The sequence below is a fragment of the Sceloporus occidentalis genome, unplaced genomic scaffold, assembly GCF_023333645.1.
Source record: "Sceloporus occidentalis isolate IW3139 unplaced genomic scaffold, rSceOcc1.0.p SCAF_5, whole genome shotgun sequence".
Classification (NCBI taxonomy): Eukaryota; Metazoa; Chordata; class Lepidosauria; order Squamata; family Phrynosomatidae; genus Sceloporus; species Sceloporus occidentalis.
In genome coordinates, this window is record NW_028316985.1 from 88,181,983 (window position 1) to 88,205,962 (window position 23,980).

Sequence of the window (23,980 nt, forward strand, 5' to 3'; positions counted from 1 at the left end):
GAGGCAACAACCACCCCAGTAATTCATGCTGCAACTTGCAGGCAAATTGTAATTGGGAAGGGGCAGTTGCATCCAATGGCCAGGCTAAGCTATACTTTTTCTTCATGTCTGGGTTGCATATCATCAGATATGATATGTCTAGATGGGCAAGATGTGCTACACAGGGCACAGGTTAACATCCCGTATATTATCGGTTATCCTTCAACACTTGATTAATCAACTCATAACTAGTTAACTAGTTAAGAAGGATCATCTCAAAATAGGAATCGGAGGCCATGCTGATAGGGGTATTCTGGGAACTGTAATCCAAAAAATTCCAAGTCCTAGTAGTAGAGCTTTATATTCAGAAGGATTCTAACATCTCAGTTTAAAAATAGGAAAGACCTATGCCTCAAATCCAGGGGAGCTGGTGCAAGTCAGAATGGAAATTAGTAGCTAGTTGATAAACAATCTGACCTTGGATAAAACAGCTTCATATATTTTCATCACATAACAGTACATTAATATAACACTTGCATCACACATTATGTGTATGCAGGGGAAGGCTTATGTACCACATTCATATTTAAGTCATATTGGCCAGCATATATAAATGCCAAGTCTGACACACTGAATGTATTTTGATACTGGCATTTAACCCAAGTGAAAAATGGAGGTGGGGAGGAAAAGATGATGTATGAAACAACCTATGTCAATTTGTGTGTGGTTGCTGCCTAGAGGGAATATTGGATAGGTTGTTCTGTTGTTTATTATTTTCCCCACCTACTCTTTTTTAAGAAGATACCTGCATGGGATAAAGTATTAATATTGATGTGTTAATATTCACAGTAAGTGTATTAGTCCTCTAGTGCCAGCAGTTGAAAATTACTATGCAGTGCACTAATGTATTTTTTATTAGCATTAATGGTGGGATCTCCAGAGTTCAGTCACTAAAATATTAACATGGGCTCCAAAGGCCTCTCTGCACCTTGTGCTTTCGGTTTGAAAAAACAGTTTTTGGAAGCATAATGACTTAGAACATTGTCTATGAATTGCTTGGTTTGTTTGATACTCTGTTTTGAATGACTGATTTGTTGAAGTATATTTTTTTAAAGTAGTGTATTAAAAACTCAAGGTAAGTTCAGGTTGAAGAGAGGTGATTCATACACTATATGGCCTCAAATTGGGGCTGGTACAGTTTGGACACCCCATTTCACAATTCTTCTCTGCTACTACATCTATCCTTTTCTCAAACATGCCTTGAGAAGATTATATGGAACACCAAGTGAGATCTGGGAGGGTCTCCACCTGGACTTTAAAGCATTGTTTTCAGTCACCAGCTGTACAGGAGCCTCCTTGACCATTCCTACTATACATTCTTAATACTTTTAACCCATTGCAATTACTCTCAAAATCTATTTCTGTAGATTAGGAGAGATAAAAGAAGCCCTTCTTCACACAGTACATTAAACTATGTATTGCAGGAGGTAGTGGTGGCCACCAACATGAATGGCTGTAAAGGGGAATTAAGAGAATTTCATGGAGGATAGGGTTATAAATGATTGCTATTTGTGATATTTATTTTACTTGCTATATTTATTTCCTGCCTTTCTTCCAATTGGCTCAAATTGATATAAATGGCATCTCATCTTTATGCTCGCTCTAATCCTGGGTGGTAGATCAAGCTGAGAGAGAGACTGGCCCAAAGAGAGACTGTTCCCAGTGAATTTTATGGCTCAAGGGGGCATGAACCTAAAATTCCCCAGTGCCAGTCCAACACTACTGCTCTCCATTTGTACCAGTTGTGTAACACAAGCAGGATATGATGTGCTCATGTTCTACCTGTGAGCTTCTATAAGCACCTGATCACCCACTGTGGAGACAGTTGTTTGGTGTGATTCAACATGATTCTCCTTGTACTGGTCAATGACCGAATAAAATTTTACTTACTTGATTCTCCTTAATACATTTTTTTAAAAACTTAATACATTTTTTAAAAAATCCTCACATACCCAAACAGATAATTGTCAGAAGACAAAAAATCAAGTCCAGTTCTATTGCTCAAGGGAGCCTGTGTGGTATAGTGGCTTGAGCTTTGGACTAGGACTCTGGAAACCAGGGTTCAGATCCTGACTTGGTCATGGAAAACCACTGGGTGAACTTGGGCAAGTCATGTTCTTTCAGCTTCGGAAGGCAATGACACCCACCACCCTTAACAAATCTTGTCACCATAAGTTGGAAATGACTTGAAAGCACACAAAAGCAAAGTTAAACTATATGCTACACACAGGAAATAGTATCTTAAATTGTGTGAAGCAATTTGATTAAGACATCTGATACTTCATATATCTCTGTTCTTTTTATATACAGATACATTTTATCCACAGTTACAGCTGCTGCATTTCAATTCTAGGCATTTACTATTTTCTCAAAGTTACCAGATATTATGAAAAACCATGCTAGAAGAGCAAGGCCCATGTACTTGTTACCTTTCATTCTAGTTCCACAATATTTCCTCTAATTACTTTTAGTACACTGGTGCAACACACATCACCCAAGGCACAATTAGCTCTAAAACAAGTTATATCCAGTAGCTCAAAGATATTGGCATAATTACTCTCCTAGGCCAATCTAATACCAAAAATACGCTGTTGCTGTTGTGAGACCTTTTAAATTAAAATAAGAAGCTTGTTCAATTGCTTAGCCTAAATATCTTCTTGAAATCTGAGCCAAACAAATTAGCCAAAGAAGAACAAATTTGACATGGATGGAGACTCAGATATCAATTTGGAACAGAAGTGGTCCTGTCATTATTCCTGAGGATTAGATTCAGGTGTTCCACAATTGACTTTTATTGATACTGTTGAATTGATCATTCTGATCACACACACACACACACATATATATATATATATATATATATATAATTTTCTAAAAATAAAACAAGAAATTTCCCATCCAAGGAAATTGCAGGTGCTTTTTCCAGATTTATGAAGGCAAAACAAAGCCCACCTGTCAGTACCATGAAATGTATTCCAAGAGTCAGCCTCATTTTGCAAAACATTAATCACTTTTTAATGTTAATGTTTTGTCTTGTGTTTGAATTAAGTTCTAGGATTTCCTAGGCAGCTTCTCAGAAGTCCCTGAATAGTGCTGCTGTTATTAGTAGTGGCAGAAAAATTCCCAACCAGGCAGTTTCCTTGCAAATCTTGAGGACATTCCCTATGCCCATCCCCAAATCCTATTCAAAATTGCCTTTAGCAAGTTGGGTTTTTTTTCTTTAAAAGGAAAAATGGAAAGCTTTCTTGATTAAGGGGCCCATTTTTGGATCCTGTTATGATTCTGGTTATATGATCAAGAATACGATAGGGTCTGGCCACCCTCCTGGTACAGTGATTTCACCCCCCTCAGGTACAGCAATTTAATGCCACTTTAACTGCTCCTTCCTATGGAATCATGTATTTGTAGCTTGGTAAGGTATTAAGTTTTGAGAAGCCCTAGTCAACTCTCTTGCTCACTGACAGCACTAAAAGTCTCTAGCAAAGCATTTGAATTACTATACTTCCTCAAACTAAGGATATTTAAAGTGGTATGGTATTTGCACAACTGTGTATGAAAACCAAGCATTTGGCCCAGTGTGACCACCTCATACCCCTATGTTGCTCCACACACCCAAAAACAAATCATAAAGCCCCTTGCACCATTTGGGAGGTGCAAGACAAAAGGAAGGAATTTCACCATGTTCCTCCTGGCACGTTTTCGGTCGGAGAGATTTATTTCCAGAACTTCTTTCCAACATGCTTTAGGTTTCCCAGGTCTAAAACGGATCAAGGTCTCACAAGTGTGACAAAACTTCTCCTAGAGGATGCAAGGGACCCTTTAAAATTAAACAAAAATTGTGTGGAGTCCGCAGAGTGGCTCAGTAATATTCAATAATAGGTAGGGATGTGTGCAGCCCTGTATTGCTGTAAATTGTCCACCACTGGTTTCGATCAGTGTTGCCTACTTCTCCTTTGGGTGGATTGACAGCAGGCTGGTAGGAGTCTCTCTCCTCTTTTCCTCAGCAGGGAAGTCAACGTGGGTGAGAGTGGGGTGGGGGTACAAATATATGCCATCCACTGCAAAAATTAGCATATAAAGGTTAAGACTATTAACCATGACTGTGGGATTTTAAGCAAGTAAAATGTTTCCTGGGTCATATCTCGATCAACAAAATAACTGTTTTCCCTCTTTTCATGATAAAAGAACTAAGAAAAACAAAGGGGTAGATACCTAAGACTGTCTTCATTAAATGTATGGCTAAGATGGGATTTATATTTGTATTTACATTTACATTTATTTTCTATAGATGTTAAAGATAAGCCAACCAGCAACTTCTACTATATCCTTCCACATTTCAGAAAAAAGAAAGATTAGGCAGTACTGAATCATATACGATCTCTGGTTTTATATATAATTTTTCCTTTATCTTTCATACCACTTACTGGCATTCTGAAAACCCCTTTTATTTGCTTTGGATAAGTCTCTTGAACTTGACTAACTACAACATCTTACTCAGTTAGTCTTTTAGGAATCTTTTTTATTAGTTCTTGTCAATTCTTTTTTTCTTATTTAGTTGTAAAGCTTATTTATGCAACCATCTCTCCCTGCTGTGTTCATACAAAATAAAAACATCATCTTTCATGAGGGAGAAGATATATAGAATGAAGATATCAGATTATCTGCAGAAAAAGAAATACAGTAAATCAACTTGTATCTAGAGAAAGGACAAAGGCAAAATGTTTATTGCAAGCACCATTTAATGAAATTTTGTTTAGATGATATGTACAGGGGTAGATAAAAAGGCAACATGTATATAAAGCTTAAACATTTTGCTTTATAATTGATCATGGAATTCAGTATAATATTTGCTTTGCTGTATTTCTTGGAAGGTCATTTTTAGATCTTGAATATTTGATACTAGAAACCAGCTACATCTGATTCATATAAAACATAAAAGTCTTTAAAAAGTCAGAACAATACTGCTATAGATCCCTAAGGTCTAGATATTATTTTCCTGGATCATTTTCAATCTTATCAACCAAGATTCATTTATACCATTTAAAAGACATTGATCATTCTTTGTTGCTTGCCTATCCAAGTGCCACTACAGTTTTCCTCTAGTCTAGACTTTTTAAAATCCCAATATTATAAGCTGTACATTTGGGGTCATATGTGGGCATGCTTGTGGCATGGGTTGTGATACCATATTCAGGTATGTCACCTGCCTCCTCCCCATGTTGTATTCAGATGTGTTACTACTTTCCCAGTCTCCTTTCTCTCCCACCATCCCACCTCCACCTCCTCACAATTTTTATCAACTTTAGTGCTAAAGCACTTTAGAGCTGAATTGAGTGGCATTTGAGTCTGTAGGATAACAATAAAGGAAAAGAGGTGGGAGTGATACTGTTTTCCACCAACTAAAAGAAACAGCAGGTGTTCACAGACATACAAACACACAAAGAATGTGGGTAAATGGAGGAGGCATGGGGACATTGTTGTTTTCTTCATGTTGGGAAGGCCTGCAAGATTTCAAAAAATAAAGGACTAACCATTGTCAGCATTACATGGGGTTGGCGGGATGAAAAACAGAATATCCTTTCGCTTCCCTTCCTGCACAGATATCCTCTGGAGTTACAGTCCTAAAAGCTCTTTCATCACATGAAAATTCTAAATTGATTTTTTTAAAATGATAAATATTGTTTGAAAATAAATATTTTAAACTACAGTGGACCCTTGTTATACGCTGGGGTTTGGTTCCAAGATCCCCCATGGATGACAAAATCCATGGATGCTCAAGCCCCATTAAATATGATGACATAGCAAAATGGTGTCCCTTATAAAAAATGGAAAATCAAGGTTTGATACTTGAAATTTATACTTTAGAAAAAATATTTTCAAGCTGTGGATGCTTGAATCCGTGTATAAAAAAATCCATATATAAGAAGGGCTGACTGTATATGGCACTAAACAAATGGTACCATTGTTGAAACCCGCCACACAGCCATTTCCATTTTGTCTGACAGCAGGGATGCATCCAGCTATTTTCCTTTAGCTGGATGCATTGCATGGATGTGATGTGACAGGCTTCATGGAGGATTCTGCAGATGCCTGTCAGATCACATCCAGATAAAGGGAAATAGCTTGGCAAGTCCCAGTTCATCCTACTGCTCCCCAACAACACAGACATGGCCATGTTAGGAAGGCCACAGTGCTTACAAGGTGAGTTGTGGGGGAGGCTAATATCAGAAGACATAACCATGTGATACATGTATTTAATTAATTAATTAATTAATTGACTATAATTTTACCCCGCTCCTCAGCCACAAAGGCTCTCAGAGCAGCTCACAGATAGTTAATTAGACATTTCCCTGCCATCAGGCTTACAGTATAATAATAATAATTATAATAATAAATTTTATTTGTATACCGTTTTTCCCTAGATCAAAACGGTTTACTGACTATAAAACTATTAAAAACATCTCATAAAAATAGATAAAAACAAGTATACAATTATATAAAACACAATCATTCACAGGGTAAGGCAGAGAATCAATGGCATCAAGAGCGCTCAACTTCATTCCGGGGGGGGGGGGGAGTAAGGCTTGGCAAAAAAGAAAGGTTTTAAGCCTCTTTTAAAATGTTTCTAGGGGGGTCATGAGACGGAGCTCCTCGGGCAGACTGTTCCAAATCCGCGGGGCCGCCACTGAAAAGGCCGTCTGGGATGTGGAGACATATAAAAAAGACATGACACAAAAGGAGAAGGGAATGGCAGTGGGGAAGGTATCTGACTCAGAATGTTGACCATGCGTTATAAATTCCCCATTAGACTACTGTAATCCTCTCCATGTGGGGTTGCCCTTAAAGATGACTCGGAAACTGCAGCTAGTGCAAAATGCTGCAGCTAGACTGCAGACTGGAATACCATTCAAAAGTAATATAACACCAATTCTTCAAACAATCACACTGGCTTCCAATATGCTTCTACTCTGAATTCAAGATTCTGGTTTAAAGCCCTAAAAAAGCTTGGGACCTAAATACTTAAGAGAACACCTCTCCATATATTTATCTGCCTGAGAACTGAGGTCTATTAGAGGGGGCTTCATCTGATTCTCACCAGTAGGGGAAATAAATTTTTGGGAGGACATGGGAGAGAGGTTTCGTTGGTGGCACCACAGTTGTGAAATATGGTGTTGGCAGGGGAATTCTGTGCACTGCAGTCCAAATACAAATAATAATAATAGTTTTTTGTGGGGTTTTTGGGCTATGTGGCCATGTTTATTCCTGACATTTCGCTTGAATCTGTGGCTGGCATCTTCAGAGAAAGGTCTGCATCCAGAGAGCATGGCCAACATGTGCATCTTTGTTAGGAGAGTGTGTCTAGCCATATGCATTCCTATACTATTCAAAGAAATAGGAATATATAACATTGCAAATAATGTATTAGTCACAGTTATGGCACTGGAAACATTATGAAGGAATGCAGTATATGCTGGAGAGGATTGTATCCATAAAATGTGTCATGCTAATGGCATCTTTTGCAGCACTGTGACCTCTTAATCCCCTTATGGAGACCTTATGGATCTCTTAACTACAATGTATAAAATTTGGGCAGCAAGCCCAAAAGGAGCTGAAGGTAACTAACCAGTTATAGGGCCTTCTTGTTTAATGTGCTGAAAGGTTCCTCTCTTTAGAAGTAAAGATGCACATTAAATGGATTCTGTGCCTCCAGTTTTAAGGACATGTGCCTTATGCTGCCAGGGTTTAAAGCCAAATTCACATTAGTATGCCAAACACTGAATGCCCCTTAATTCTTTCTCTTGTCACAGTAAATTTTGAGTTAGTACTAACAGCCTTGGTATCCATATACTGGCTCTAATTTATTGTTTTGGATCAGCAACATCTGTGTTAAAAAAAGAGGGGGGCATTTTTTAATGTCTTGAGCAGATGCTATTAATTTATTACCACAGCCTAGAGCTCATATTAGAATTAATTACCGGAAATGGGCAAACTCTTTAAAGGTAGTGCCAATATCCTTTACAGAAATACATTTCAACAGACTCACATTGGAGCAAGTCACTGATTTCCAACCTTGGAAATGGTGCGATGTCTCAGATACTTATGAGGGTTTCTTTGGCCTGTTACAGACAGCCAAAATAAAGCTGCTTCGAGTCACAGTGGAGGTATGGTGTTTCAATGATGCATGCGTCCTAAGAGTCCAGAAATCGCACCAAAGCCACGCTCCAGCCCTAAGGACTGGAGCGTGGCTTTGGTGTGGCTTCTGGACTCTTGCATCATTGAAACACCATACCTCCACTGTGACTCGAAGCAGCTTTATTTTGGCTGTCTGTAACAGGCCTTTCTTTCTTTTTTTAAAAGGGGCATTCCTTGAGAAACAGAGGCAGACAAGCTTTCCTGAAAGTCAGCTTTCTCAACAATATGAATTACTTTTTGCAGTACAAAGCCATGGGATGCTTTTGGTCACGCATGAAAGCTGTGGAAAGGTTTCTTTGAATATAGAGTATGAAAATGACTGAAATAAGAATTTAAAAAATAAAATTACATTTTAAGTAATTTACTCTTGGCTCAGGATTAGCATGATTAGAAAAACACTAACTCTTAATTGTTTCCAGATCATCAAACCTCAGACTGCACACCTAACTGGAAGTAAGGGAGGAACTACATCTTTGCAGAGTGAAGATTTCCTAGCTCTGTATTCACTGAAAATATGGGAGGGACAATTGGCAAATTTGCAGAGGAGAATCCATGGAGGGGAGAGGAGATGTGTCTTGCTCTCTCTTCACTTGCTGATTTTTCCCTCTTGCAGTTCATCATCACAAGACTTTCAATCTCCTTCCTCTTTGATGAAAATTTTAAGTTCTTTATTTACTACCCTTGCTGTATTGCTCCAGCAAACTAAAAGAGAATGATCACTGAGCCAGCAGCCCATTCAGACATAAAGCACATTTAACATTTATTGAAATGATAGGCAAGATGGCAGAATTCAATAAATGATTATGAAAACAGTGAATCATTCAAAACATATGGGAGTAGTAGTAATAGTAGCAATAATTAGGGTTATGGCATAACAACTTAAGAACTTATAACATGGCTTGCAAATAATAATACAATGCTGATCACATAGCTATTGAAGCAGTGACAATATAGTTAACAAATAATAATAAAATAATAGATATATTAACCAGTTAAAAATATGAGATATAATTGAGTAAATGCAGAATAACAGCAAAACTTTATTATATCCCCTCCAGCCCTGCTTCTTTTAAGACAAAACACTTTAGATATAAATGTTACCAAATTTCCAAAGACTAAATGCAGTGTGCTAGGGCAATATATGTCAAATGTCTAATGCATGCACCAAGATGTAAACACAAAAATAGAACAATTTCTTGAAATAAACAGAAGCATTGACAGAGCAATCCTTTTTTAAAAATTGGCCTGACTGTGTCCAAATATCCAGGTTACTATTGGGTTAGTCCTGCATATGCTCTCCCATAGGCAAGCATACAGAGTTTAAAAACCAAAAAATAACACATATATATACCTGGCTTGAGATGTGGAGTCTCTAAATGAAATTCAATTTGATTGAAAAACAGGGAGAAATGAAAAGATATGCAAAAGAAAGGAAAAAGAGCCCCAACCTCATCTTTCAAATTATCTAAGATGGTTCTCTAAGGCCTGTTAACAGACTGCCAAAATAAAGCTGCTTCGGGTCTCTTTGGAGGTGTGCTATTTAAATGTTGCATGGGTCCTAAGAGTCCGGAGCTTGCGCCAAAGCCACACTCCATTCCTAAGCACTGGAGGGCAGTTTTGGTGCAGCTTCCGGATTCTTCGGATGCATGCATCATTTAAACAGCATACCTCCAAAAAGACCTGAAGCAGCTTTATTTTAGCAGTCTGTAATAGGCCATAGTAAGAGAAAACTCATCAACATAAGTAGTGGAGGTTATTTTTTCCCCCATTCTAAGAGAGGTCCTGCTTATCCTAAACCCCAATAAAGACAAATTGATAGACAAAATAAAAAATTAAGAGGGAAGAGGTAAAGTGAGGAGGGAGATAAAGAGAGTGCTTCCTTTTTCAATCTCCCAAACTTTTATAATTTCAATCTTAGTCAAAAAATTTCCTGCAATCTCACTTTTTCCTTCCTTATTTATCTTAGAAACTTTGTGTCAGTTAAAAAAATATATATATCAATTTATCATTGGATCAAAAAGTTTGATTACTTATTCGTTCTTTCATCCCTGTCCCTTCAATATTCCTTATAGGTATTCAAGAGTCATAAATTTCTGTTCCTCAACTTTATCTTTGAGAGCCAGTGTGGTATAGTGATGCGAGCATTGGACTATTACTCCGGAAGTTAGGGTTCGAATCTCCACTAAGCCATTGAAATCTATTGGGTGATCTTGGGCAAGTCATAGTCTCTCAAAGGAGAGGAAAGGCCTTCAAACTGTTTCTGAAGAAATCTTTCCAAGAAAATGTATTTGAATGTGTTTTATTTTACAGATACTACTAATAATAATTTGTATTCCGCTTAATCTTGAGGAATCCAAGTGGATAGATAAAGATAAAGATGGAGGAGAATGGGAGAAAAGAAAGAGGAAAGTTTACTGTTTGTTATCCTTTTAAGATGTTTAGATTTTTATAATTTGTTTTTCTTTTAGACTGTATGTCATAGGCAGGCTTTTAATGGTATTTGACTGTCATTATGTAAAACGCTGTGTATATTTACAGCACTGTATCAATTAATTTTAACAATAAAGAAAATCCTGTGATAGGTTTACCTTAGGATCACCATAAGTCTGAAATGACCTTAAAGCACACAGCAACAAACTAGGTAGTTATAAAAGAGACTTGTCCATATCTGAAATCAAAGCAAACATTAAACAATTTAAAAATAAAGAAAGAGAGAAATGCTCACTCCTAAAGGTTTAGAAACAAATTCTATGCTAAATTTAATTTACCTAATTTATTCCCTTTCTTCTAACAGGGTGCCAACTCTATTCTTTTTGAATAAAAATGGCTTACAAGGCAATAGCAAATAAAATGTAATTACAATTTACAAGATTGTAAAACCACTATTAGACTGTTGTGTTTATTCTTTGCATTATTTGACTGCCAACAAGACAACTAAAACCTAAGTTCTCAGTTTTATCATTTGAATTGGCAGGGATTTTCTAGTGCAGCCTTTGTCTCATCTTTCAATGACCTTTATTAATGCATCTGCAAAGGAGTGGACATTCTTTAATTGCTGCCTTGTCATCTTGTGTCCCTTTTTCTTCTTGAAAGACACACTCTTTGACCTTTAAATTTAGAATAACTGTAAAGATCCACTACAGCATTTGTGATCCAAAGTTTCCCTATCTTCATTCACAGGGAATGGTCAGTTTTTAAGACTCAGATGAACTTTCCCTACTTACAGCATTCCACTGCATTAAATGGATGTAGTTACATTCATGCTCTTTTGGTAGGCCACAGGTTGACTAAAGTGCAACCAGAAGATTAGACTGCAACAACCTTTAGATTACAACAACCATTGTAGTCTACAGTCTACAGCATTGTTCTTCATATGTTTTTGTTATTCAAGGAGTTTTTGAATGAGATACAGTGTAGGATTGGAAGATTTGGCCAGAAATATCCCACTGTGCCCAAGTATCACCAGTGAAGCTCCTTGTGGCAAACAGGTGGTTGGTGGTGTCACAGATGCTCACTTTCCAATGTTTTCCTGGAATGGTTCCCTACAGTGTCTGTGTCTTGAATAGAATAAGATGTTGCCCCTGCTTAATTATTTGAAATGGTGTGAATGTAAGTCATCTTTGTACCACAAAAAGAAGAAAGCACTCCATAAGTATGGCAAGAAGGACAAAAGAGCTATTAACCAATAGTGTAGTAACTGTAGCCCTCCAGATGTTGAACTGCATCTCTCTTTAGACCCAACAAGGATAGCCAATGTTAGATACTATAGGATTTGCAATCCAGCAACAACTAGGGAGGCACAGGTTTCTCACCCCTTGTTAAAACAACAGGGCCCTGCTGACTCATACCAAAGGTCTGCATTGTCCAGTTTCCTATATGTAAGAGTGACTAGTGTTCAGGGTAAAGGAGGATATGGTTGTCTTAAAGGGCACTACTTTTATTCTTGTCGCAATGATATATTTGTAATGAACTGCAGGATGTGCACCAGTGTACCTCAGCTCTATGTTAGAGAGATGGAGACTATGTATGTGTGGAGTGAGGAGGTATGGGTATGCTAGCCTCAGATAAACCTTTGGGCATATTTGTGTTCTTACCGTATTGAAAATGTATCAGTAATTCTTGGGGTTAATTTTTATTTGCTTTGGGTTATCACGCACAGTACAAATAGGTGCATAACATTTCCTAATTCCTCTATCTCCAATTCTTTTTTTCAGTACAGATTGCTTATCAGACACAGTCTTGACAGTGAAACGTCAAACCAGATTGGCAGAAAGCTATTAGGGTTTGTAGTTCAGGATAAACGTGTATCAAATGCGGGATTAACTGAATCGTGAACTAAACCAAATTATTATTGTCTGTGATCAGATCATAAAAACGTTATTAGTCTGCATTATCTAAAGCCTGAGATAAATTAAATCCTTAAAAGTATATATATATTTTAAAAGATGGCTGTGGAAGCTATATAAAATAGGTCATGATTTTAGGATCCAGTCCCACTCCTATATCCAGAAAATGTTTGTTGTAAAACTGAGGAAGGCTATGAAAGGAGTATGAGTGACTCATTGACATGGTGGCCACAGGGAAACTAGTGAGTTAGCAACTGCTGTGAAATTAACTACCACAACGTTCTACTAAAATGGCTGTGATCCTGATGCACCTGCCCCTCTAAACTGCTTTGCACATTACACCAGTGTTTCTCAAACGTCACTTGTTTAAGCAAAACCTTTTCTTAATGACCTCATTGACTGAGTCTAACACTCTGGTGTGTGATCTTCCTCCTTTCCTACTACCCCTCTATCTTTCCTAGCATTATTGTCTTTTCTAATGTGTCATGCCTTCTCATGATGTGGCCAAAACATGACAGCCTCTGTTTCATCATCTTGTCTTCCAGGGAGAGTTGAGGTTTGGTCTGTTCTAGGCCCCATTTGTTTTGTCTTTTTCTCCATCCATGGAATCCTCAGACTCTTCTCCAGCATGCATCTCAAATGAGTTGGTTTTCTTTCTGTTGGCTTTCTTCACTGTCCATCTCCCACATCCATATATGACGATGGGAAATATAATGGCTTGTATGATTCTAACTTCAGTGCTCAGTTGTATGTCTTTACACTTCAGGGTCATATCTAGTTCTTTCTTCCCATTCCTAGTCTTACTTCTTGACTGCAATCTCCTTTCAGATCAATGTTTGATCCAAGTATGGGAACTCTTTTACTATTTTGATTTTTTCATTGTCTAGGTTGAACGTATGTAGGTTCTAAATGGTCATTATTTTTGTTTTCCTTATGTTCAGCATTAAGCCTGGCTTTGCACTTTCTTCTTTGACCTTCCTTAATAATTGTTCTGTGATGTTTTCAGCTAGTAGTATGGTATCATCCAGATACCTTAGAGTATCGATGATCCTTCCTCCTATCACCGCTCCTCCTTATTCTGAGTCTAAACCTGCTCTTCTTATGATACATCATTTCCCATATAATATGGTCAAAAAAGTAACATAAAGGCTGTTATGGTTGTTGTTGTTTTTTTAAGTTACTAGGTTCTCTAAAACAAAATGATCCACTTTGATACCATGGTTGCATCCCACAGAATCCTGGGAGGTATCCTTTATTGAGGCAATAGAGTTCTCTGACATTTATTTTTAAATATCTGTCTCTGAACTACAAATAACTGGATTCCATAGGATGTTTACCACAGCAGCTAAAGTGGAAGCCAGTGTAGCATAGTGGTTTGAGTGCAACTGGAGACCAAGCCTCAAATTCCCATTCAGCCATAGAAAGTCAGTGGGTGATCATGGGTAAGCCACACTCTCACAACCCAAGGTGGGAGGCAATGACAAAAACCCTCTCGACAAATCTTGCCAAGAAAAACCCATGATAAATTCTCCTTAGGGCTGCATAAATTGGAAATACATACCTACAACAACATAGGCATACAACAATGACAAAATGCTGTAACACTGTAGTATAGAAGAGACCTAAGGCAAAGTAGATTTGGGAACTGCAAATGATACAGTTGCTTTTCAGGAGGCGATACTGCATTAAAAATTAATACAACACGTCTAAATACATGTCTCACTTCCCCTTGCAGCCCCCCACTTAACATATATTTTGTACATATACCACATATATTTGTACATGGTATCAGAAAAACAAAACAATTCTTCAATATTCTGCTAGTCAAGGACTGCTATCCCAGCCAAGGATTTTCACTCCTCCATCCCAGAACCACCCCTTTTCACTTGCTGCCCCTCACTCCTGGAAGATCCTTCCCCAGAAATATGGTTCATCACCTCTTTAACCAGCTTCAGAACTAAATTAAAGACAATACTGCTCAGGGAAGTGTTCCCAGACATTACATGATTGTTATCCAATGTTGTTTTAATTTGTTGTCTGCTATATTTTATTTTTTGAATGTATTAAGATGTATTAGGTTTAATTATTTTCATAGAATGTATGACATAGGCAGGTTCATTTGATCTGTTTTAACCGATTTTTGTTCAGTGCTTTATAAATAAAGTTTAATAATAATAATAACAGTAATAATAACATTCTTTGATCCTGTAAAACAGGAGTTACTGTGGCCTGCCAGATGTTACTCGATTGTAATTTCCCTTAGCCCTGGTTAGTACAACCAATGATGAGGAATATTTGGAATTGCAATACAACCTTGGAGTAAGAGGAACTGCTGGAATACATTGCCAATAGGATTCTGGTCCTTTTTAAAAAATCTTCAAACTAATAACCAAGCCTCAACTAACATTCTTTTTCTTCCACATGCAGGAAAAGAATTTAGACTGGTTCCCTCGAATGAGAGCTATGTCCCTGGTCAGTAATGAAGGTGACAGTGAGCAGAATGAAATCAGAAACCTCCAAGAGAGATTGGAGTCTACCATGAGTTTGGTCAAGCAGCTATCTGGTCAACTGGCTGAACTTAAAGAACAGGTTTGTGTATATTTTAAATTTTAATTACAAAGGAGAATGTGAGATGTACATGTTTTTGGTAGATAAAAAAATATCAGGTAGATCAAAGCTGTGAACCTGACTATAGTTAAACATGGACCTTGTATTTCAGGAACACCAATTCTACCATTTTTAGGGCAACACTGGGTAGAGATGCTTGCCAGAGCATGCCACTTGCCAGAGATGCTAAAGGAAAAAGACAGCCAACAAGCATTGGAGTTCCTGTAGAAGGAGCTAGAAATAACGCTAAATAAATAAATAAATAAATAATAAAATCCCACAAATAATCCCACTGGTGAAGAAAAACGGGTAACATCTGAAAAAACCAATGTGGCTACACCACAAACTCAAAGAGGAAGTGAACATAAAAAGCAACATAGAAAGGAAGGAAGTTCACATTACCAAGCAAGAGTACAAAGTAATGTGTATCCAAAGCTTGCAGGAATAATATAAGGAAAGCAGTCCATGAGCTCACCTTCATTTCTCCCCCACCCCAAGCTGAGTCCATTTGGAATCTCCTCTCCCCACTAGTAAGCAGCAGCAGCTCAGGGCTTCACTGCCGTGGAGATGCGGATAGTCACAAAACTGCACAGAATGAGTTATGCTCTGATGTAGGATCTTCAGCAAAATGTGCTTATTCCTTTTGCAATTTGGAGCTGTACAGCACAGAATGTTTTGTTCCAAAGCTAGGAGATGCTGCAGCCGTTTGCCTACTAACAAGGACACACTCTCCTCTCCCTCCTGCTAGATTAACTGAGTGCAAACCATGTAAGCACTTAGAACTGATCTGGGCAATTGAAGTAATCTGGGGACTAAAGGGGAAAGTGGAAGAAAGAGAGAAAGGCAGGACATTTCAAAAGCAGCTGAGAAAGTTGGACTGCAGAGAATTAACCAGGGCCACTCCTGTCAAATTGGAAGCTATGTTTTTCAGAGAGAAGAGTGGGAGGTAAATTGACCTTCACAGTATGTCTTAAAAATAGTAACTAAAAAGACATTTGTCTGTTACCAAAAACTTTATTATAAAACCCATAATGAAATTTTGGAAGGACTGTGGCATAACTTCAGTTTGGGGGGCAGTAGAGCTCCCATTCATAAGCAGGATAAGTCCCATACACATTTCAGTCCTATTAGGAGATCCAAAGTAGCCTCAAGGAATATGCAAGCATGCACTTAACTCAGCAGTGCCAATTAAAAGTTGTACTCATTTATTTTAATTAGTTTGAATCCATTAATCAATTAGTATTTCAAGGCTGTACCTGCTTATTCACAAACAATGTCTTGTTCTGTATAGTGGATCTTACTCCCAGGGAAGTGTGCACAAGACTGCATACTGGGGGAGGCGGGGAGTGAATTTAATAGTGCAAACTAGTTAATGGTTTTTATTATACCAGCAAAGGAAGATTTAATGTTGGATGTGAAACACTAAGCTTGAGAAGAATGAGATCCAAGATCAAGTTTCGCTAGTTTCTGTCTATCTGTATCAGCTGATCTTTGTGCAGGCAATTGCTAGGAAGTAGGGAGAATAGCACTAAATTAACCATCCAAAAGTTATCTTCCAAAAGTTATGTTGCTTTTAAGCAAACTCTCTTGCAAGGAAGCTTTTGCTTTTTAATACAGTCGGCCTTTCTTATACACGGATTTTTTATACACGGATTCAACCATGCACGGTTTGAAAATGTTCAAAAAAAGTATAAATTTCATATATCAAACCATGATTTTCCATTTTTTATAAGGGACACCATTTTGCTCTGTCATTATATTGAATGGGACTTGAGCATACACGGATTTTGTTATACACGGGGGATCTTGGAACCAAACCCCAGCGTATAACAAGGATCCGCTGTATCAGAATTAATTCCTTTGCTGGTTTTTTACCCCTCGTCTTCATATCTTACAGATTTTTTTAAACAAATAATCACTGTGTGATAGTCGTAATTATGTGCCTTTCTGCTAAAGAGCAGTCAGAAGCTCATCTTGTCTTTATCTCCCGCTCCACCTCTAGATGACAGAACAAAGGAAAAACAAGCAGAGGCTGGGCTTTCTTGGATCAAATGCACCCCATGTGAACCATCACATGCCACCACACTGATACCATGGGGGGAAGCCGTGACTAGCCTTTCATCAGTATTCACGCTTGACTACAGAACGAGATTGGGGGTGCTGAACAGCGCCTATTGTTATGAAGTTACAAACAACCGAGTGCCAAGATGTTAAGTGGTTTAGCTCTGGGAACAATTTGTAACTGTTTTTTCACGGTTGAAAGGGGCCACGGGCTTGAACATTACAGATAATGGGGTGCGGGCACGTCTGCTTCTTTCCTCAGGCAAACATAAAAAAAGAATGTGGCCTTGGTTTACACTCTCTTGTAATTCACTTGGCTTCTTCAGGGAGTGTCGGAAGATGCAGAGGCGAGATAGAATTTGGCTCTTTATTTTGACTGCTGTCATAAGAATGCTTGTAAAACTAATGGAGCAAATAGGGGACAGGGAAGATAGTTTATTAACACGGCATGCAACAGCCTTATTCAGAATCTGTAGAAGTTCTTTGTTGCATTTACTGGCCGACATCATTTGTCACGTTTGCTTGGCATTTGCTTTTCTAAAAATTACCGTAAAGACGGCATTGGAGAGAGTCATAATATTAGAGCAGATTAGTTTGCCTTGGAAGGAGGGACAAAGCTTTCCTCAAAAACAGAAGTTTCTTTTTCAAAAAAGAGGGTGTAGAGACAAGTTGTGATGTTATGAGAGTTTTAGCTCTCAGCTCTGCAAATCTTTATTTATAAAACAGAGCACAATAGATCTGCAGCTCGGAGAACTTGAAATGTATTCATGTAACCACTGACAACATTAACTGGAAATGTTTTCTTTGCTCCTGGATTTAGATGTTCCTTATTAATGGAGCTGCAAGTGGAGATTTCACCTCATGGTGATCTTTAACTGTTTTAAAATTCATGTTCCACATTAAGGACTGAGGAGAGAAAATAAGATATTTTATAACTAGTAGCAAAAATTAATTTCAGGAAGACAAACAGCTTTGGGATGATTTTCCAGAAAGAACTGAAATGGGATCATTACTGTGTGCTTAAACCACACAGAGAAGCTACGTGGCATAGATCCCCTGCCTCTTCTCATTCAGTTTCTGTGCAATATTTTCCTCAGATAAGATTCCTGCATGCATTGAACTTCCGTTGACACAGGAATGGACTGTTTCATTATTCTCCACCTTCTCATCCATTAGACTGTGACCATCACTGGAGATAAGGGCTGGTTTGAAAACAGAATATTAATCCAGCATTGCACATTTCAGGACGACTTCCAGAGTTATGAGAGAAATTGGACTCTGGGTTCTGATTCAGAATCAGGGTTATACAATCTCTCAGTCAAGGATGTTTTTCACTCACTCACTTTCTTTTCTTTTTTTACTGCAATAAGCCTGGAGATTTCAAGGTCTAGAATCTATAAATGGAAGTAAAATGCACCCAATTCACACTAGTTTTCATTAAAGCCTGGTCCTTCATACTTCTGTCTCTCTGCTTTAAGCTTTTAAATAAAAATGCTGAAGAGGAATTGGTAAAGACATTTGTGATTATATTTACCCAAGTAAAACACATAGCCCTGGTTATATGTTTTAGCAGCACTGGGACATTGAAAGAAAATTCTCACATTACTTTTTTTAAACATTGGAAGCTATGAATACATTCTGAGTCAGTGTGATTATAAGTGATTTCTCAAGATTGGATGTATGATGGAGTTCCTTATAACACTTTGCAAGTCCTGTTATCATAACATTGAGGATTTAGATGTCATATTTATTACATTTCGTACACAGTACTACTTTTGTTTTCAGAAGTATGTGTGGGAGCTGCATTTACCTGGTGGTTTGCAACCTTCATCACTCACACTATCTAGTGAATTATGTAGATGGCAGACTTCAAAACTAGATGCTATTAGCTTGGTTATCTATTGGATCTATCAATGCATGGGTTTTTATTTTTAGAACCACACACATAGGCTTGAGGAAGAAAATGATTCTACAGTCTACTGAATCGCAAATTTTCTTATAGACTTCTCTTATCCTAATAAGCTCAGGTGACATTTTTGATCTGAACCATGCAAACATGAAATGAGCTCACAAAGAGATTGCAAATGCCTATATTTAGATATACCTTCAATGCCCGGAGACAACCTCTTTCCATTACTCTGAGGGTATGATGGGTCTACTGACAAAACTCTTCCACAGAATGAAAGTCAATCTACAAAATAGGTGTAATCCTTGTAGGAATGCTTTTTATTAATGAGGGCTCAATATGTGTACCTCAGCAAGATATACTATAGCTGTCAGTTCAATGATGAACACATTGCATGCTATCATGCTATCTATGCAAGTTCTAGTTTTGAGTCCCTGGTAGCACAAATTCAAAGGAACTCAAGCAAGAATCCTTTGAAAGACCTTTGCTCGAGTCTTCAGAGACTTTGTCAGACAAAATAAATAATAATCAGCCAAATCTAGTAATTATCTACTTCATACAAATACAGTAATAGAAGTGGCCACACTAAATAGCATTCACCAACTTTCATTCCATAACAGATGAGCTTATTACTCTCCGTAAGCCACTTTGGGTCCTACTCCAGGAGAAAGGCAGTGTATTACATACACAAGTGTGCTTTTTTCAACACATTCTTCACAATGGTGGAAAAAGATATATCACTATTCACACATTACCAGGGGGGCATGGATGCTGGAAATTTAGCATGTATCATCAACTTCCATCAGATATGAGGAAGCTGTGAGCGCCAACCAACCACGATCTACTCTGAGCATGAAGAAGAAGAAGAAGAAGAACAACAACAACAACAACAAAGAAAACCAAGATAGATTTTAAAAGATAAATAGTTTTCAGCAAAATCACATAATGTATGTTTTAATGAAATGTAAAATTTACCAACTCCTCATTTTACTTTTATGTAACATTTCCAGTTTTGAAAGTAGTTAGACATAGGGTGGGTAGAAGAAGAAAAGAAAAACAGTATCAAAGTACTAAATTTAACAAATGGCTATTTATTGTTTCACAGCTCAACAAGAATTAAGGTGCAAGAGCTTGATTCATAAACTACTTTTAACTATTTGTAGGACAAATAATTTGCCAAGATGGTTTTTCAAATGCCCCTCCTCTTTAAAGACAACATGACCTATGGTTTTCCCTTTCTTTTTTACAAGAAAATAAAAAGTTTTACTGGTGGTTGGCCCTTTTGCAGCCTTGAAGTGTTCCTTTACTACTGTGAGAGATAGAGTCTCATGGGAAGGACGTTACATCATCATAATATAACATTCCCAGGAGCATTATTGGGGGAATGGCTGACTACCCCAAAGCCATCCTTTTTCAGTTGTAACAATTCAACACATGACTAAAATGTTCCCTATTAACTTCAGTGGGAACTATTAAAAGTACTTAACTGGCTGGATCATGTCCCACATTTTTATCATAACTTTAACTCCTAAAACTAAACTCCGAAAGCAGAAGTTCAAAAAGTTTAATAATTCTGAAACAAGTGTTGCCAGCTATTGCTGCTGACTGCGTGCAAAAAAACGTTAAGATCTCTGAAGCTGATTTTTGCTTCGGACCTTATTAACACTGCATTCTCTAAGGACTTCCATGGGTGGATTTGTACACATCTTCTCAGGTCCATCCACTAGTGTTGGAAAGTGCAGAGACATAAAGTCTGAAAACAAAAAGAAGTGGAACAAGCTATTGCAGTATAAGCTGTTAATGGTTTTGACTAATGTTTTAGCCCTAAATTTTAGGCATGTTGTATGGGAGAACTTAATTAGAAATCTCACGTTAACACTTTTGATGTCACTTATTATAATCTACTAAAGCTGCTAGACACCGTTCAGTATTGTTCAGCTTGCTCTCATTGCTGCTGCAGACAACCAGGGACGTAGCTAGGATGTTAGGAAGGGGGGGATCCAGACTAAGTGCCACCATTATAATGGGGCTTGGGTGCGGCGGTGCAGCAGCACGCACCATTCATTTTTCTAATGGAAGGGGGGGTCCAGGCCCCAAGAACCCCCCCCCCCCGGCTACATCCCTGAGACAACAATACATACTAGAACTTAACAAAATTGTTATAAAGATGGTTATTTGTGCTTGGGAGAGAGAAGACAACTCCAAAAATAGTGGATGCTTTTGTTATTGAAATCCTTTTCTGAATAAAGGTTTTCTATGGCTACCGGAAAGGCAAGAGTAGTTTTATCTGTTGTGCTAAGCGCCTGGTTTCACAAGTATAACCTGTAGCACTATAATTGTTGTGTGCTTTTAAGTTGTTTCTGACTTATGGCAACCCAAAGGAGAAGCAAATTTCTTCAAAGGGGAGGCTGAGATGGTGTGACTTGCTCAGGTTCACCAGTGGGTTTCATGGCCAAGTGGGGACTTGAACCCTGTTTTCCAGAGTCATCGTCCAACACTCAAACTGCTATACCACACTGGCTCTGTAGCATTATAATTATAATGTTATAAGTATAGCTCCCTGTAACTTTCCCTTATCCTTTACAAAGAGTCTTTTGGTCTGATTCAACCAAACATAGGTTCAGTGTATATAGAAAACCCTTTTTTTAAAAAAATCAGTAGATTTAAAGGATGAATGTACCATCACTGCTACCCTTCTTTCACATACGGTCAGGTATTTGGATTTAGGACACACAGTCAAAAGTCTGCTTTCATGGACTGGACTGAGGCTCGATGCTATGCCCGCAATTCTAACACATACACTACTGCAACAGTAGGAATGATACAACTCTCTAGATTTGGTGATCTTGGATGGTGAGTACCAGAATTCATCCCCACTCGCTATGATATTAAGGGGTGCTTGAAGTTGTAGTCCAACTGCATCTAGAAGACCATATGATTCCCACTCCTGCACTATAAGCTAGAATAGATATCAGTTACAGATTATCACTATTATTGTTGTTGTTAGTTCACCTCTCCCTGAAGATTGAGGTAGGTTACAATAAAAGATAAAATACATAATACAATACATCATATAATGTCATAAAATACCATTTACAATATTGGGAGGCTGCAGACTAGACCATCTTTATTCATTAACGTAGGTAATTCCACATTCACAGATCGTAAAATAAGTCTGCAGCTTTAAACCTTTCCATTTTTTTTAAAGTTTGTGTGACATATTCAGTATAAATCCTTATTCAAACTCCATTCTGAGACTATAAACACTTATTTTCAATTTTGATGGCAAAGATAAAATCCTAGGTCCAGTAATTCCAGTGCACCATAGGGATGTAATTCTTGGCTATTTTAGCCATTTTCTTCACACTGTGAGAAAGTTTTTGAATCCTATTTGCAGTTTGGGACTGAACACATGGTATTTTTGCACAGAAAACAGAATTTCCTGTGCAGGAAATAATATCCCTGCACAAAATGTTTCTTCTGCAGAAAATGCTATTTTCTCAGCCAGAATCCTCTGTCACGGTGTATTTTACTTAACTTTATGTATACTTAGCTATGTAGCACAAATGCAAAGAAACCTGTTAGTGAATTCTGAAAAAGAATAATGGGACACTGGCAAGAGTGTCCTGATGCATATCAGCAATCCCTATCCTATGTCTCGATGCACAATTGGACCAATGCACATCAGTACATAGGTTACTTTTCTGGCTCTACTACATAGTAACACAACAGCTTTTTAATGGATATGGATGTTTGTGGAACTGCCCAATTCTAATTCCTGCAGACGTAAGTCCACTTACAAAATTATAAGTCTTTAACAGGATTCTGGCCCTTATCAGTATGGGATTCTTTTCGACATGGTATCCCAGCACTTGAGAAACACATTTTAAAACCATTTCTCAAATATTTTCAAGTATGCTTTCCATCCTTAGTGCACAGAGAAGATTCAGTAGCAAACATGAAGTGCTACAAAGGGAAGAGCTGGCATGTACAACCTCCATGTAAGCAAATGCTCTGCATAAGCAGTCCATATTTCATACATGTGATAAAGTATATAAAATTTTACCTGGGGGATTTAAGAGTTAAGGTTGTAGGAAGGGCCAACTATCTTTGAGAGGAGGCATAGGAAGTAGAACCTCTTGATGATGCTATGATTATTTTAAGTGATGGTGTCCAGAGGCTTTTTGACTTCCTTGTCCTTCCTACTTTAATACACTTCTTACTTCCAAAATGAAACCATTTCTGCTTAGATGGAACCAGAATAGTTCCTTTACAATAATACAAAGCTGCACATACACTTACACACAATTGTCAGCCCCACAATATTTTATGACTGAAGATCTTGATCTTAAGTATATTCCATATTTTTCCTCCAGCTTACATTTTTTCCAGACATCAAAGAATTGATAATATTTTAAGGTAGCACTTGAGGGAAGTCATATATTTGGAAATCTGCAGGAAAGAGAGGTTCCCAGACATAAGTAGCAGCAAAAGAGAATGGACACAATCATTTAAGGGACCAGGACACCGGGTGTCAATGAATATTTAGCACATTTTTGAAATATTAAGCCAAGGAGAAATATGAAGGAGCACCAAGGAAGGAAATTATACACTTTGTATGCTGTACATTTCCCAGGTCAAGGGGGAAAATCTCCCAGATTCAAGAAGCAATTACAAAGAGATAAAAACCTATAGTATTTTGAATTCTGGAAGGATGTTTTTGTCACAAGCCGATCAGGTGTTTTTCCTTTTTGTATTCTGCACCTTACAAACAAGAAGCCACAGGGTCCAAGACAAATTGCCTCCAAACTTTGTAATCTCAGAGCTT

General features: G+C 37.8%; 1 protein-coding gene across 1 annotated transcript in view; it reads left to right on the plus strand.

Moving 5' to 3' along the window:
• Window positions 1-18,751, plus strand: part of ITPR2 (inositol 1,4,5-trisphosphate receptor type 2) — a 256,626-nt gene extending 237,875 nt beyond the window's left edge. The window contains exons 56-57 of the mRNA XM_089524659.1: window positions 15,006-15,167; window positions 17,188-18,751. Coding sequence (XP_089380785.1) covers window positions 15,006-15,167; window positions 17,188-17,274 — 249 coding nt within the window. The 3' untranslated portion in view covers window positions 17,275-18,751. The remainder of the gene's footprint in view (window positions 1-15,005; window positions 15,168-17,187) is intronic.
• The last annotated feature ends 5,229 nt before the right edge of the window (window positions 18,752-23,980 follow it).